At 33.5% G+C, this 14,880-nt stretch overlaps 1 protein-coding gene across 2 annotated transcripts in view; it reads left to right on the top strand.

The window, feature by feature from the left end:
• Khc-73 (Kinesin heavy chain 73) overlaps positions 1-14,880 on the top strand; it is a 137,035-nt gene that overhangs the window by 93,350 nt on the left and 28,805 nt on the right. For both annotated transcript variants that reach the window (XM_088257978.1, XM_088257977.1), the window contains exon 4: positions 4,541-4,812. In XM_088257978.1, the coding sequence (XP_088114104.1) occupies positions 4,541-4,812 (272 nt within the window). The remainder of the gene's footprint in view (positions 1-4,540; positions 4,813-14,880) is intronic.

Genomic DNA, 14,880 nt, shown 5'->3' with positions numbered 1-14,880 from the left:
ATTTTATTACCGCTTGAATCGTGTTTTATTATTGCCATTTTCCATGTTGGAATCTAACATGCACTGTCTGTTCCCGCGTGAATCAGTGCTAAATGTTTAGTTCTTCGCATTGCGGGTAAACATTTCCATATTTTATGGACTGGGGTTGGCAACGAATATACCACTTCACTAGGTTCATTCTTGGTTAGTTTATTTATATCAATGTTTCCCAAAGTGGGTCCTTAGAAATCGCTGATGTGGGCCCTTGCAAATTTAAAATATGTAATTAAAAGCGAATTTATTGAGGCTCATTTTCGTTATTATGAAATAGTTATAAATGTATTGTTGTACGTCGTCCTTACGTTGAGTATAATATTAATAAAGATGGTTCATAACTAATATATATTTCAAAATATTTTTGTGTATATACATATTTACCATTTCAAAACATTAGTTAAATTGCAATAAATACATATATCACAATGTTTCATTTGTATTTCACCATTTACCATTCCAGATTTAAAATTGTTTCTTTTATACAGTTGTGTAGTTATGTTCATCTCATGTGGGGGTTTTTGCGAGATGAGAGATGAGGTTCGTGGACATAATAAGTCGAAGAACCACTGTTTTATTCACTAATTTATATTATTATCATTATAACGACGTCTAATTTGAAAATCACGTTGTCGTACAATAAAAAAAATTAACAAAACGTAATAAAAAATAGAAATACTTGACTTAAAAAAATAGTTTTTTTTTATTTCCTTGGTTACTTTTTATAACTGCATAATTTTATTCAAGACGATCAATATGTGATGCTTGTTTGTTAAAATACTTTTAAAAATGTAATGTTGCTAGTTTATAATTATCACCTCTTATATTTCAGTCGTGGATGCATACTGCACACGTCCCTGTATTCTATATTGTAAATTACAGTAATGTCTGTTAATGAAAAATGAATAAAAAATGTCCATTAATTTTATTTTATTTCACCGAACTCTGACTTTTTTCTTGAAACAAAACGTGTTTAACTTTAAACCGTGTAGGTTCACAAACGAAAATATAAAATTAACATATATTTCGCCGTATAAAAAAAAATTCTTTCGAGAATATTTAAAGGAAAAAATTGTTCATATAATAATACAGTAATTCCGTCACATATTATTTTGTAAAATTTTGCAAAATTTTGCACATCGCACATACATTAAGTACGGGTATGGCATTATACTATACGCTATTCTGCACACAATTGGATCCTTTACATACTCTGAAGCGTGAATATGTGGCGGCACAATATTATTTACGGTAAGGATCTCCCTCGAAATATTTTCCACGATATTTTCTATACACCCCCGTCTCCTCGCGACGGCTACCGATTCTATTTCTGTACGGCTTATATAATACTCGTCGGGCTTTTGCACCCTCTCCCATATTTCATGATTATTCAATAAGTAGATCACACTCGAGTAGCTTACTTCAGTTTTGTCATTCGGAATATTTTATCGTTGCCACGAGAAGTATTTTATTGACGCTACCACCGACACGCCTTAAAATATAAACGGTTACCTACCATGTTTAAGGACACCACTTTAGGCTTTTGTTTCCATACTAGTATTTTTTTAATTGTATTTTCAGGATTGATTTCAGGATTTTATTGACAGTCATATCAAAGTTATTATTATTATACGTTATTTTTTTGACATCTCAACCTGATGAAATGAAATGAAAAAGAAGAATTTAAAAGTCTGGGTATTTACAGGGCTTACGACTGTCATAGTTTTGGTTAAGTGATCACCTCACATACTTGTAACATTCACCAATTCTACCCATGTTTAACAACCACACAACTCAAATTCGCAACACAGTATGCGCGAGTTCACAATAACCATCTATGGTGGAATGAGGAAAGCTCTTATTAGGCAGAGACTCTTTGCATTTGTATGTGAGGTCTGAATCCTGGGTTATCATATATTCACATACTTGAAAAACGCTTGAAAACATGTTTTTCAATTTATTTTAGCTTATAATTTCACCAGTTAATTTATTTACAACATTTTGAGTGTGTCAAAATACTTGTTAACAATTTCATTAATTGATTTGTGGTAAAATGTATCCATTTTTAATTAACGTTTTACTTAGTTAATACCACTATTTCTTAAAATCTACTGTGACACGTGTTTCGATGCATTCCGCATCATTTTCATTTTCCGCATACGGTGTTTGAAAATGATGCGGAATGCATCGAAACACGTGTCACAGTAGATTTTAAGAAATAGTGGTATTTACTAAGTAAAACGTTAATTAAAAATACTTGTTAACAAATCTGGATTATCTCTAATTAGGAGTTATTTTTTTACATAGATAAATAAGAATTTAGAAGTCTGGGCTATTCTAGTCTATTATGATTGTTTACAATACACTTTTTTACATTATATTAAACAACGACATAAAAAACTAACTAACCATCACGCCGCTTCCCCGCAGAGGTAAGCAGAGAGAATCGAACGCCATACCACTCTGTCTTTGCAAACATTCTTCGCCTCTTCCACATTCATGCATCTCCTCATACGTACCCGACGATTATTACGACTCCTTGCTACCCGGCCGCTTTCAAGTGTTTGACATACTTGATTGCGCCAAGTTTTCCTCGGTTTAACAACGACATAACGTTTGTTAATATAACAGTCAACAGCTGTGCGAAATAATTTAACAGTATTATGTTTTAAAACATGATTTATTAGCATGTGTATATCGTTGGACGTTAAATATTTTTGTGGTAAATTATTGTATTTTTCAGGATTAAATTTAAACTTCGTTTAATTACGACTGCACTCTGAAATTATCGCAATGAATATTAAGTAGGTGTTCAAAAAAGTCCCATTTTTGACACAAAGCGTTCCATGTACCAACCTAATGTATTTTTTATTATTATGATTATTGGTGCTAATGGGTCTTTTGTGATGATTTTACTAGTGTTGAATATAGCGAAGCGGATTTTTGTGCTAAATCCGGATTATTATGGCAAAAATGGGTTAAAACTCTATTTTTAAAACGCGTTACTTGAACAAAAACTCGGCATAGCTAATTCTTCTTCCTCTAGACCAGAGGTTCCCAAACTGTATTATCTCGTAGACCCCTTGCCTTACTTGATATTGATTTTTATCAAATTCATTAAATTCAAATGTATTTTTGACAGCCAGTATATGTAGTGTTACTCACTTTGAACCACACATGTTAGGTTTTATACATTTATATTTTAAATTCAAATTAAAACATAGACCCCTTGCAAGTTGTCATAGACCCCTGGGGGTCGATATAGACCACTTTGTGAATCACTGCTCTAGACCCTATGGTAACTCGGCTTATTATATTCCCATTTCGAGAGCTATGCGGATAATTTTCGATTCACTTAGATAACAATTAACCTATATTATTGATTGATTCGTCATTAACTTTGTGGAATGACATGCTGATTATTTTTTTAAATTAAACACTTGTATAATACCACTTAATGAGTTTTATTTCACTACACACGACTAGTTCGTAAACTAACAGACGTTTTCATCTGCAGGTGACATGTAAAAAATTTACATTGAAAAAAATAAGTTTTTCTTCAAAATAATTATATAGTTTTGAAAAGAAGAGAGTGATTGAAAGGTGAGGAGTTGAAAATATTTTTTCTATGTATAAGTATTCTAAAAACAAAAAAATCCAACATACATTTTTTAAAAAAATCGGGCGTGAACAGACATGTGACCTCTCCGGTGGAATGAATTATGTGTTAGCGAATAACCCTATAAAAACTAATTATTTCATTATTAAAGTGTAACTTTGTTTTAAAATCGCTATAAATATTTTATTATAACTTAATTATAATGTCTACCGGTTCCGAAGCTAACTGCTTCTTTATCAAGACTAATTAATACTATAGTATTAATCAGTCTTGATAAAAAAGCGACTAGCTTCGAAATCGGTAGACATTATAATTAAGTTATATTAAAAAATCACTATAAATATTTTATTACATGTAACTTAATTATAATGTCTGCCGGTTTCGAAGCTAAACGCTTCTTTATCAAGACTGATTAATACTATTAGTATTAATACTACTAGTATTAATCAGTCTTGATAAAGAAGCGGTTAGCTTCGAAATCGGTAGACATTATAATTAAGTTGTAATAAAATATTCAAAGTGATTTTAAAACATAGTTACATTTTGATTATAAAATGGAAAATCTCAAAGTTAGTGCTTCAAATATACTAACGCAGTTAGTACCTACTTAGAATTAGTTATGTGAAGTAACAATAAGTTAGATTAAGGTAGTTAAGGTTAAAAAGTCGTACCAAAAAATAAGGAAAATTAAAAAAAAACTCTTTTAGAGGTTAAACTCCCTTAAAGTCTCTTAAAAAGTTTCGAAGGTGCTCGTATACTAATTATTTCGTTCCGAGGCATGTTGGGATGAACCGGACGTTCGGATAAGCGGGACTCTATTTTGACTAATTATTTCGTTTCGGGGCATGTTGTACCGTATTCTGATGCATGATGTGTCTCTCTGCGCAGGGTCCGGCAAGTCGTACTCCATGATGGGCACGCAGGACAGCAAGGGCGTGATCCCGCGCCTGTGTGACGCGCTGTTCGCCGAGATCGCCGTGCGGCAGACGCGCGAGCTCTCCTACAAGGTGGAGGTGTCCTACATGGAGATCTACAACGAGCGCGTGCATGATCTGCTCGACCCGCGCACCACCACCAAGCAGTCGCTCAAGGTGCGCGAGCACGTCGTGCTCGGCCCCTACGTGGACGGCCTCTCGCGCCTGGCCGTCACCTCCTTCAGGGTGAGTCCGACGATGCCTTGTCGTCACCATTTTATCCGTTTACTTCGTTTCTTTAGAATAAATATAACCCTTAGTGGAGGAAGACCGAGAAAAACTTGGCACGATCAAGTATGCCAAATACTTGAAAGTGGTCAGGTTAGGAGTCGAAACAATCGGCGGGTATGTATGAGGAGATGCATGAACGTTGAAGAGGCGAAGAATGTTTGCAAAGACAGAGTGGTGTGGCGTTCTATTCTCTCTGCCTACCCCTGCGGGGAAGCGGCATGATGGTTAGTTAGTTAGTTAGTTTCTTAATTGAGGTTTTGTATTGAAAATGATTTCACGGGTTAGAAATGACTATAGTGTCTGCCTCCGTTGTGTTATAGTCAGCACGCTCAGCTAACGTACTGGAGATCCCGGGTTCGATTCCCAGGGGAGGTCAAATATAAGTGTTTTTTTCACTAGTTTTTATTCAATACTACCCTGGACTGGTTACCTGAAGCGGAGGGCTGATCACCTTTCCTTCATGTGTTAACGGTCAAGATAACACTGCGTTCATATGATACAGTGCCCTATGCACCATCGGGTGCGGATGAGGGTTTGAATGAATGAAATATTGTTAGTTGATATGGCATACAAAGTCAAAAAATGTATGGGTCGTTGCATATTTTTAATATTTAAATTGCTTCGTTTAAAGTTTTTTTTTTAATAAATAAATTATTCATTAGTTTTCAATTCGTTCAATATTTACGAAATAACATGAAATGAACGCAGTCGTAATTTCTGTTATTTATTATTGAAAATATAAAATGTCCATAAGTTTAGTTAAATCTTTGTAAAATAAAACTAGAAATTTGTTTTTAACCACTATTTTGTACTTTTCTCCAACTGGTTTCGACCTGAACCTTGTCATGCTCAGGGATGGACGTGTACTAAATTAAAAACCTGTGTGAATATTTCAGTTTAAGATTTAGTATTTGTCCATCCTTGGAGATGACAAGGTTGGACAAGATTCGAAACCGATTGGAGAAAAGTACCAAAAATAAAAGTGCTGAAGAACGAAGTTCTAGTTTTATTTTAAAGTTTTATAAAATGTGCCACGAAGTTCCTGTAGAAAAACATTCAAGACATAAGTTAAATCTATGTATCTTTTGACGAGAAAAATAATGCGATTTATGCTATAGATGAGTAATATATACTAATTTTACTGACCGTACTTCGTACTTAATTCGTAATTCAATTCAGACCAGTTGATATTGTGCAGCATGCGATGGCATCGTTAAAAAAACGTTAAATGCAATTATGTAAACAGAATTAGGAAGTCAATTCGGATATGTTTTCAATCTAATTATTCATTTACCGATTCAACACTTTCCATTGTTACGATCTGTCGAGGAAATAATAAAACACATCTGCAGCAGATAATTATTATTAGTTTATTCAGGCCAAGAATCATGTAATGCCTACATCGGTATTTGTTAGCCCCAGTCCGTTGTTCTCTTGTTTGGTGTGATGGATTGTGTGGAGCTCCATTGTTACAAATTACTGTTTACCCAGAGTAATGGCGGCGCAGCCAAGGAGGCATTTTCCACTCACGAATGAATTGCTGCCATTATTGTATGAGGGTATTTATGGCGCGATCGTATGATACACATCATTTCAATTTATAACTATGCAGGTCGATGTATTCAAGGTGTTTTTCAAACAATTTATTTTATCGATTCTTCAAAAACAGACCATCGTTGTTTGCAATGTATAAGTAAGATTTGTTTAAATACACATCATTACAATTGATAACTATGCAGGTCTATATATTCAAGGTGTTTTTCAAACAATTTATTTTATCGATTCTTCAAAAACAAGCTATCGTTGTTTGCAATGTATAAGTAAGATTTGTTTAAATACACATAATTTCAATTTATAACTATGCAGGTTATAAATTGAAAATATATTCAAGGTGTTTTTCAAACAATTTATTTTATCGATTCTTCAAAAACAAGCTATCGTTGTTTGCAATGTATAAGGAAGATTTGTTTAAACCATTATGATTTTTATTCTATCGAAACGTTAATAAGGTAGTATATTCGTCATGGATTTAAAGAAAATAAATGTGGCGAATGTGAGCGGGAGAACAGAACGAGGACGGCCGAAAAAGACTTGAAGAAAATATGGTGGTGTCAAAAATCTGCGTAATCGGAGGGCATGTATGACTAGATGTATGGATGTGAAGGAAGCTAGGAGTGTAAGTCAGGACAGAAGAGTTTGGCGTTCCATCCTCTCTGCCTACCCCTGCGAGGATATGGCGTGATGGTAGTATTAGTAGTAGTTGGTATTAGTATACATCATCAGTTGTGATAACATCACCGACTGTAAAAAGGTTTCTCAATGTATTGTAAAATCTTGAACACTTTAAATGAATTTTTTGTGGCATTCATTACGATTCAAACAATTTGGTTGGTTTGTTTTTTGTTATCTGTCAACAACATTATATAATATTGTGTTTGTTGGTATTTTATTTTCCCAACGGTTATTTAATTTATGCGCTTCATATTTTTAGTCCGAAAACGTGGCTTTACTTTCAACCGTGGTTTTATTTTGAGTGGATTTATGGTCTTAATTATAATAAATTTCCCCGTTGTAGGTTGAGAAAATTTATAAACATTTTTCGTTGTTTTCGCGATGAATCAAAATTTAATTTTTATTTTCGCCTCCCGTCTCAAATGAGGTAGTGCCGGTTTAAGGAAGAAGAGCAGACGCGTAGACTTATTTATCGTCGAAATCCCCTTTTGGCGAATTCGGTCACGAATTTCCCATTCATCGACGCATTTCCAATACCTTAAACAAAATTTACACGAATAATTGATAATTCAATCGAGCGTCGGATTCTTCGAATGCTTAACACGCGTTTATCCAAGAATGGTCTTTTGTATAACCATTTTAGCCTTTTGGCATAATACATTTAGCTAGATGGTCTTTGCTTATATTGAACAATACCCCTATTGTCTTTATTGATTTTGGGAATTCAGATTTCTATTTAGACAAATAGAATTTTATTTCAGATCTTCATTTTCAGGTGACAACATGACCCTTTCTGCTATTTTAATTCCAGAACAAATCGTCCATTAAATTCGTCATGACCTTAAAATAAAAGTGTAAAAGGGTGAAATTTACCTTTATTGCGTATTTAAAATAAAAATAAGAGGAACACTTTCTAATGGTATAAAATGTATAAAAATGTATATATATATATATATATATATATATATATATATATATATATATATATATATAAATGTATACTATACATATCATTACTTTTCAAAGGTGGTGCCTGAATTTATGATCGTAAACCACCACGGTTCTGGTTTACGATCATACCGGGAAAAAACTTTCCGCTCTCCTTTAAAGTTGACCAAAAATCACATGTGTCGTTGTTTTACTATCGAGAACAAATTATTGTAAATAGAATACATACTCGTAGTTTTGATCGAATGATGTTTAAATAAATAGTATGAATAATTCAAAAATATTTTTTAACTTATTTAATTATTATTATGATTTGTTCGTATGCGAATTTCAGTGATTAGTAGTAGCTCTGGCCAGTCTCGGGTCTTGCTTTCGACTTTCGATTGGTTCAAATTATTTCATTTTACTCAAGGATGACACTGAAATGTAAGACTAATCGCCATGCCTACCTGTAATTAGCGACCAAAATAATTTCGCATCGGAGCGATGTGGTACCTTACACATTTAGTGAGAATAAACAAAGTACAGAGTTAACGTTAAAAAACTTATCACTACTTTATAAATTATTTAAATCTACTTTTATACAATATAAATTATAAATTATATTGTCGGTTTTACAATGTAAAACTACCATGAGAATGATTTATAATAAATTCAATATTTCACGCGAGTTTTATTGATTTGATAAATTGATAACTACGAGCTTTTAAATCGGCACTAACTTACTGCTGGTGACCTCTTGGAATATGCGAATAGTTCGAGATCGTGAGAAACTTATTCTTTTTGGAATTGCATAAGTTTTAATTGCTCTTATATTGAGTCCTTAAAGTTTTCGTATTTTCTTCTTTAATTGCCAAGCCGGGAGTATAATACCAACTGTTATTTAAATATAAAAACATACAGCAGTGGCCATCCTACCGCTCTGGATATATATTTTATCGCATTTTTTTTCAATCGAAACGTTTGTGTATTTTTTATTTAGTATATTTCCCCAACGTTCACTATTTTTGTCAAAAATAAATATGAATTAACCATTTTCACATATTAAAACACATTTACATCTAAAATCGCAAGGATAATTACTATTCAGTAATGGCCATTTTACCGCTGTTTTCACTCGAAATATTTGCGTATTATGCATATATTTCCCTGAACCTTTACTATCCTTTGTCAAAAATAACTAAAATGAATTAACCATCTCCACATATTAATACACATTTACATCTAAAATCGTAAGGACAATTAATGAGGGACACTGAAAAACCATGTGTATCACATTGTGCAATTGCAATATCTATTTTGCTTGATTGGTGTTCTTTTAGTGTTTGCTTGAAGCTGCTTGAAAATTTGTAACTGTAGTAATGTAAAATAAAAATTGTTAATAGTTAGTAGTTAATAAAATGTCAATTGATTTATAGCATCGTTGCTGGGTTATCGCTTTCGTTATTACTTATAGTTTATTTTATATTCTTGAAATAGGTATTTTACTTGTAGAGAATTTTATTTTGATGTTTATCCAAAATAATGTTTCCAATATGTAATGAAATGTTTGCTTCTATACGTCAGCGTCGCCTTCTTTAACATTGTGATATACCTACTCGTACTTTTCAAGCCTCGGCCTCTGGGAGGAAGGTTATTTTGAGTAATTAAACAATGATATGATATCAGTTACAAGAAAGACAAAAGAAAACTTTATATTTTGATGTTTAAGGTAATGAGTTAGCCAGGCTCTGTAGTTTAGGTGGTTAAAAATAGTGTATAAACGTGCGTGATTTCGCCTCGAGTATGATACCATACTAGGCCAATATTATTAGTTTTTTCTTTCTTTCCAAAGGTCATTAAAATGTATGTTAATTTTAATTATGTATTAGTTATGTTAGCGTATAAATACTCGCCGAGATTTTAGCCTACCGGTTTCGAGACGTACCTACCCGTCTCTTCTTAAAGACTGTCAACCACTACAGCAGCACGGAAGTAACATTATAAACCATAGGAATATTTACACACTTAGACCTACATAACATGTTCATCACATGCGTTATAAGTTGGGCCGAAGACCAATATTTATGTACTCTTCGGCGATTCGAGTGATGTATAGTAAGTAAACTTATTATGTTTACTAACTTGACCAACATTTTGTTTATATGTTATTATTTATAACACCTTTAGTTAGAGAATAGTCGCTTTCGCGATGTGTTTGTTTTCCTCAACGTGTTTAGTATTTCAGTATGAATTATTTCACGTCGCTTTGCGATTATTCACTCAGTCAATGATGGTTATCTTTCCAAATGAATGGACCTTGTGTCTCGACTGCGTGTTCTTAGTGGCGGACAATGGATTGTCGCAGATAGATGTACACATTGTGATTGTCACATCCACTCGCTGTCACGACAGGTCTCCGACTGTCTCCATTATCCCCGTAAGCTTGCCGATCCGCTTCTATCGGGAATGTGTATTCCCTTCACCCCCCAGGGAGGCAACTTCTGATCACTCCTGTTTGACAATTTGTAATTCCACTGTGCCTCCCCAGACAGACGATTTCACAGATCACGTTTGACTATAAATCGATAATCGCTTTCATCTGAAAAGTCTGTGTATGTCGGTGTCTCGTGGATGTATTTAAAAATAAATTAAGAATATGGCAAATCGTTAATATATCGGAATATTCGGCGTGTATGCATGAGGAGATGCATGAATGTGGAAGCGGCGAAGATTGTTTGCAAAGGCAGTTAGTTATATTAACGATGGACAAAATTTTTATTGTCTTTAATACTTATTCCATTATTTTAGTTATTTCGTGCCACAAGAATTTAAAATAATTATATGATTAAAACAAATACAATAGATTTTCTTACTAATATTTATTCAATAATTAATGTATCTAAAGTGCTATAATTTATATATTTCTGTGTAATTAACAATCAAGTTAACTTTGCGTCAGCCTGATGCAGTGCCCTATGCACCACTATACATATATAGATCACACACTATACTTAGTACATCGGTCAATTACCAACGCATTTCTATGGACGCTACTAGATTTCGTTGTGACAAGCATTTTTCACGGTTGAAGAATGCTCTATAAGTTTTTCCCTCCTTTTTCCGCATTTTACCCTTGGACCCGCATGCGACCATTGTCACGCCGCGCAGCGCGCGCTAATTGCGTCAGGTCGGCCCGTTTTCTGTGCCATTGTGCACTTTGCATATTCCCACCATTTATGGAGGTACCTGTACCCGAAGTGAAGCATCCTATTACCGAACTTCAAACAATTTAGTGACTAACTGCTATTAAAAAAACAAAAATGTATGTCATTGACATTAAGAGTACAATGTTTCGCACGTCTTCTTCTTCTAACACTTATCCGCACCCAATGGTGCATAGGGCACTGCATCATATAAACGCAGTGTTATCTTGATCATTAACACATGAAGGAAAGGTGTTCAGCCCTCCGCTTCAGGTACCAGTCCAGGGTAATATTAAATAAATATTAGTGTGTAAAATCACTAATATTTATTTCCAATCCCTACCCCCCGGGAAACGAATCTAGGCCCTAAATCCAGGGAAACGAATAGGCAAGCGTGCTAACCATTACACCACGGATGCGGCACGTCTAGCATTATTATACCTTTTATCATTCGATAGGAAAATGATTCATTTCCAAAAAGAGAAAAATTATTTTTTGTTATCAATTGTCGTACAAAATGGACGCCACTTCTATCGCCACTTCTATAGGCGGACCAATAAGTAGCGAATATATTTTTTTTCTGCTTTTAAGCGTTTTTTGGCACTGAAAAAGGAGATTGTACACAAATTTATCGCGTTGTATTTTTATGCCGGTGTGTTGCGGTCGAATCCATTTACTTTAAGGGCGTACGCTCACAAATGTACCTTATTCAAATAAACATTTAATTATTCCGTTTCACGCTCGTAAAACTCTCGCCAAAAATATCTAAGTATCCATCCCTTTACGCCTGTACGCCTAAATTATCGGCCTCGATATTTCGCCGCCCTAGGACAACAACATTGTATCTGCACATTTTCTAGTTCTGTCTGCATTTAAATGTTTAATAGTCCGTTTTGTTTCTGACATATTTAACAGGATAATCGGTTATAGTCGCCGTTAAAATAACATTCTCGGTCTTCTATTCAGTTCAAATACTTGAAAGCGATCAGGTTAGGAGTCGAAATAATCGGCGGGTGTGTATGAGGAGATGCATGAACGTGGAAGAGGCGAAGAATGTTTGCAAGACAGAGTGGTATGGCGTTCTATTCTCTGCCTACCCCTGCGGGGAAGCGGCGTGATGGTTAGTTAGTTAAATGACATTCTAGCAGATTATTATTGTTCTCATTCTTTCGTATGGGAAGATATATCTTTTAATCCTCATGATTTGAATGAAATAAATAATCGCAGTGATCATTGAGTTAATCCAATTGGGTAAGTGAAACGTAAGATTGTTGTTACTTCAGTATATTCAGTTTTCGGAATATTAATATTTTATTTAACAATGCCTTCAACAGTAAAATTACTGACATTTTAAAAATACGCCTATAACAAAGTTTTTCATATCACTAATCCTTTTACTTGCTCTATTGGTAATTATGTGTTATCTGGCACCCGCGCCCCTGAAAGTGCACAATGGCCTGTTACTAAGCTTGTTTGCACACTTGAATGCAGGCATCCGCATGTTTTACCTTCTATTATTATTTAACCTTAATTTCCACTTTGTATCTCAAGGTGACAAATAGGTACACATTAACACCTTTGTTTTGAATTCATCCGTTTGATAAACAATCTTGGAAATGCCGGAAAATGAACGGTCGTGTTTGGTAGAAACAGAATTAAAATGTTCGCAATTATTTTGGTTTCCACGACCATATTATAATGTTTACAGTATATATTTACGAAAAAATTAAAATAAAGCGAAATCTGTTACCTTTGTGCAGTTGACATTTATTGTTATTGTCTTTCACGTAATGTAATTTAATTCGCAATATCTGTTTTTATGATAATATTCGGCAAAATAGAGAAAAATTTGATCGCTTTTAGTCAAATAAAATTTATGCATTAAATTTAAATTGTTGTTTTCGTTACTTGATTTTAAAAAAAATCTATTAAAATTGAATAATATTTTTATTAATATTTTGTTCACTATCATATTACCACTACTTAAATATAATCCTCGCCAAGCTGTTACAAAGAACCGTTTGCAAATTCTAGAATTTCATTATATTTCAAATTGTAAAAATATTACTTTATCTCGGATCATATTGAAACGAGAAAGACAGCTTACGTTACCCGAGATCCCCCAGGTTACGATATTTAGGATCCTCAAGGTACTTGAGTCTTGGTCCCTCGCAGTCGGAATGTTGGGATTAAAAGAGTTGGATACCAATCAATAATATCCGTAATATAAACCTGGCAGTTTCAATTCCCATCGGGGGAGGGGGTTATTCGCACGTTTCTCCCTTTTGTGAAATTCGTCCTTTGTCACTTCTGAATTTTATTTCACGAGATTTTAGCCCATTGCCTCGAGATTAAGTAATTTCCTGAACGTAAATCATACTTGAATTCGATTGTTTTGATATTTATGCGTATTTTGAGATTTTTTCGTAAAATTTCAGAGGTGATGAATTTACTTATATTTTTGTTAATCACTGGGAAAATCTCAATCAAAAGCTTTATATACATAATGAAAACAATAGCACGATCTGTCACTATTTTATTTATTAAAATCAAATGAGTATTTTTAAAGTTCTATATTTCTGGAGCATATAAGTGTGATTAATTATTGAAGTATTTTTAATAATATTTTATAATATATTTTTAAAGCTTTCATTATATCATACTTTTAGTTTAAAATTTAATAAAGTAAAGTATTTGACACGAAAATAATTGTCGCTTATTTGGTGGAATATCAGCATAGTTCAAAAATATTTTGTCTTGTTATTAAAATAGAATACAATAGGTGTATTTTTAGCTGCAAAAGCAATGTATTCCGTATAATAAAACCCTGTCTTTAATTTATCTTTATAAAGTTCTTAATAATTTTCATAATCGTTTTTGATACTACAACGAAAAACTCGCAATATATTTTCCATTATTTTGTATAATTTTGTCGATTCTCGGGTTCGCTACCATATTGTTATTCGATCCCGATCCTGATTTAGAGCGATAATGAGGAAATTACAGCCGATCAGGATCTAATATCGCTCACTCCTTTCAAGAACGTCATAAATCAAAAAACTCGATTTTTCAGGAGAACGTTTTTAAAGTTTAAAAATATAATACAATGCATTAAAAATAAATATCAAGCCAATTACTGAACTTTTTACTGTGCAACAGATCTTTTTAAGTAAAACCTGAAGGTTTTTTCTCCATTTGAAAAATATTTTGTTTATTTAAAAAAATAATTAAACAATGCCTTTTCTTCAAAATGCAAAAACAACACTTTCTGCCCTGTGGCGGGTAAATATTAAGTTAAAAATATGCCGCTTCTGCTGGGATATAGTAAATTTTCTGGGCATTCCGAAAACATGCATAACTGAAAATTTACGAATTTTGATTTATGACGTTCTTGAAAGGAGTGAGCGATATGTGTTATATAAGATCTACAAATTCAGTGCAAGTAACAAAATATCGTTTTAAGTCGTTTTGTTTCGTCCGCGATTTTCAACCATGAGTGCTGGTAAAGATGAATAAAACGCCGCGGATCACATTCACCCCCTGACGGCAAAAGGTCAGAGCTTTATATAAGATCGAATGCGCTATTTTAAAAGAATAGTGTTGTTCTTTTTAGGAGCCGCCGTCTAAATCCGTCGTACTTAGCCCTCTCGCGGGGGTC

The sequence above is a fragment of the Brachycentrus maculatus genome, unplaced genomic scaffold, assembly GCF_059751285.1.
Source record: "Brachycentrus maculatus isolate JH-2025_06_01 unplaced genomic scaffold, ASM5975128v1 h1tg000089l, whole genome shotgun sequence".
Taxonomy (NCBI): domain Eukaryota; kingdom Metazoa; phylum Arthropoda; class Insecta; order Trichoptera; family Brachycentridae; genus Brachycentrus; species Brachycentrus maculatus.
Note: the sequence above shows the minus strand (reverse complement) of the source record. Positions and strands in the feature narration are given on the sequence as shown.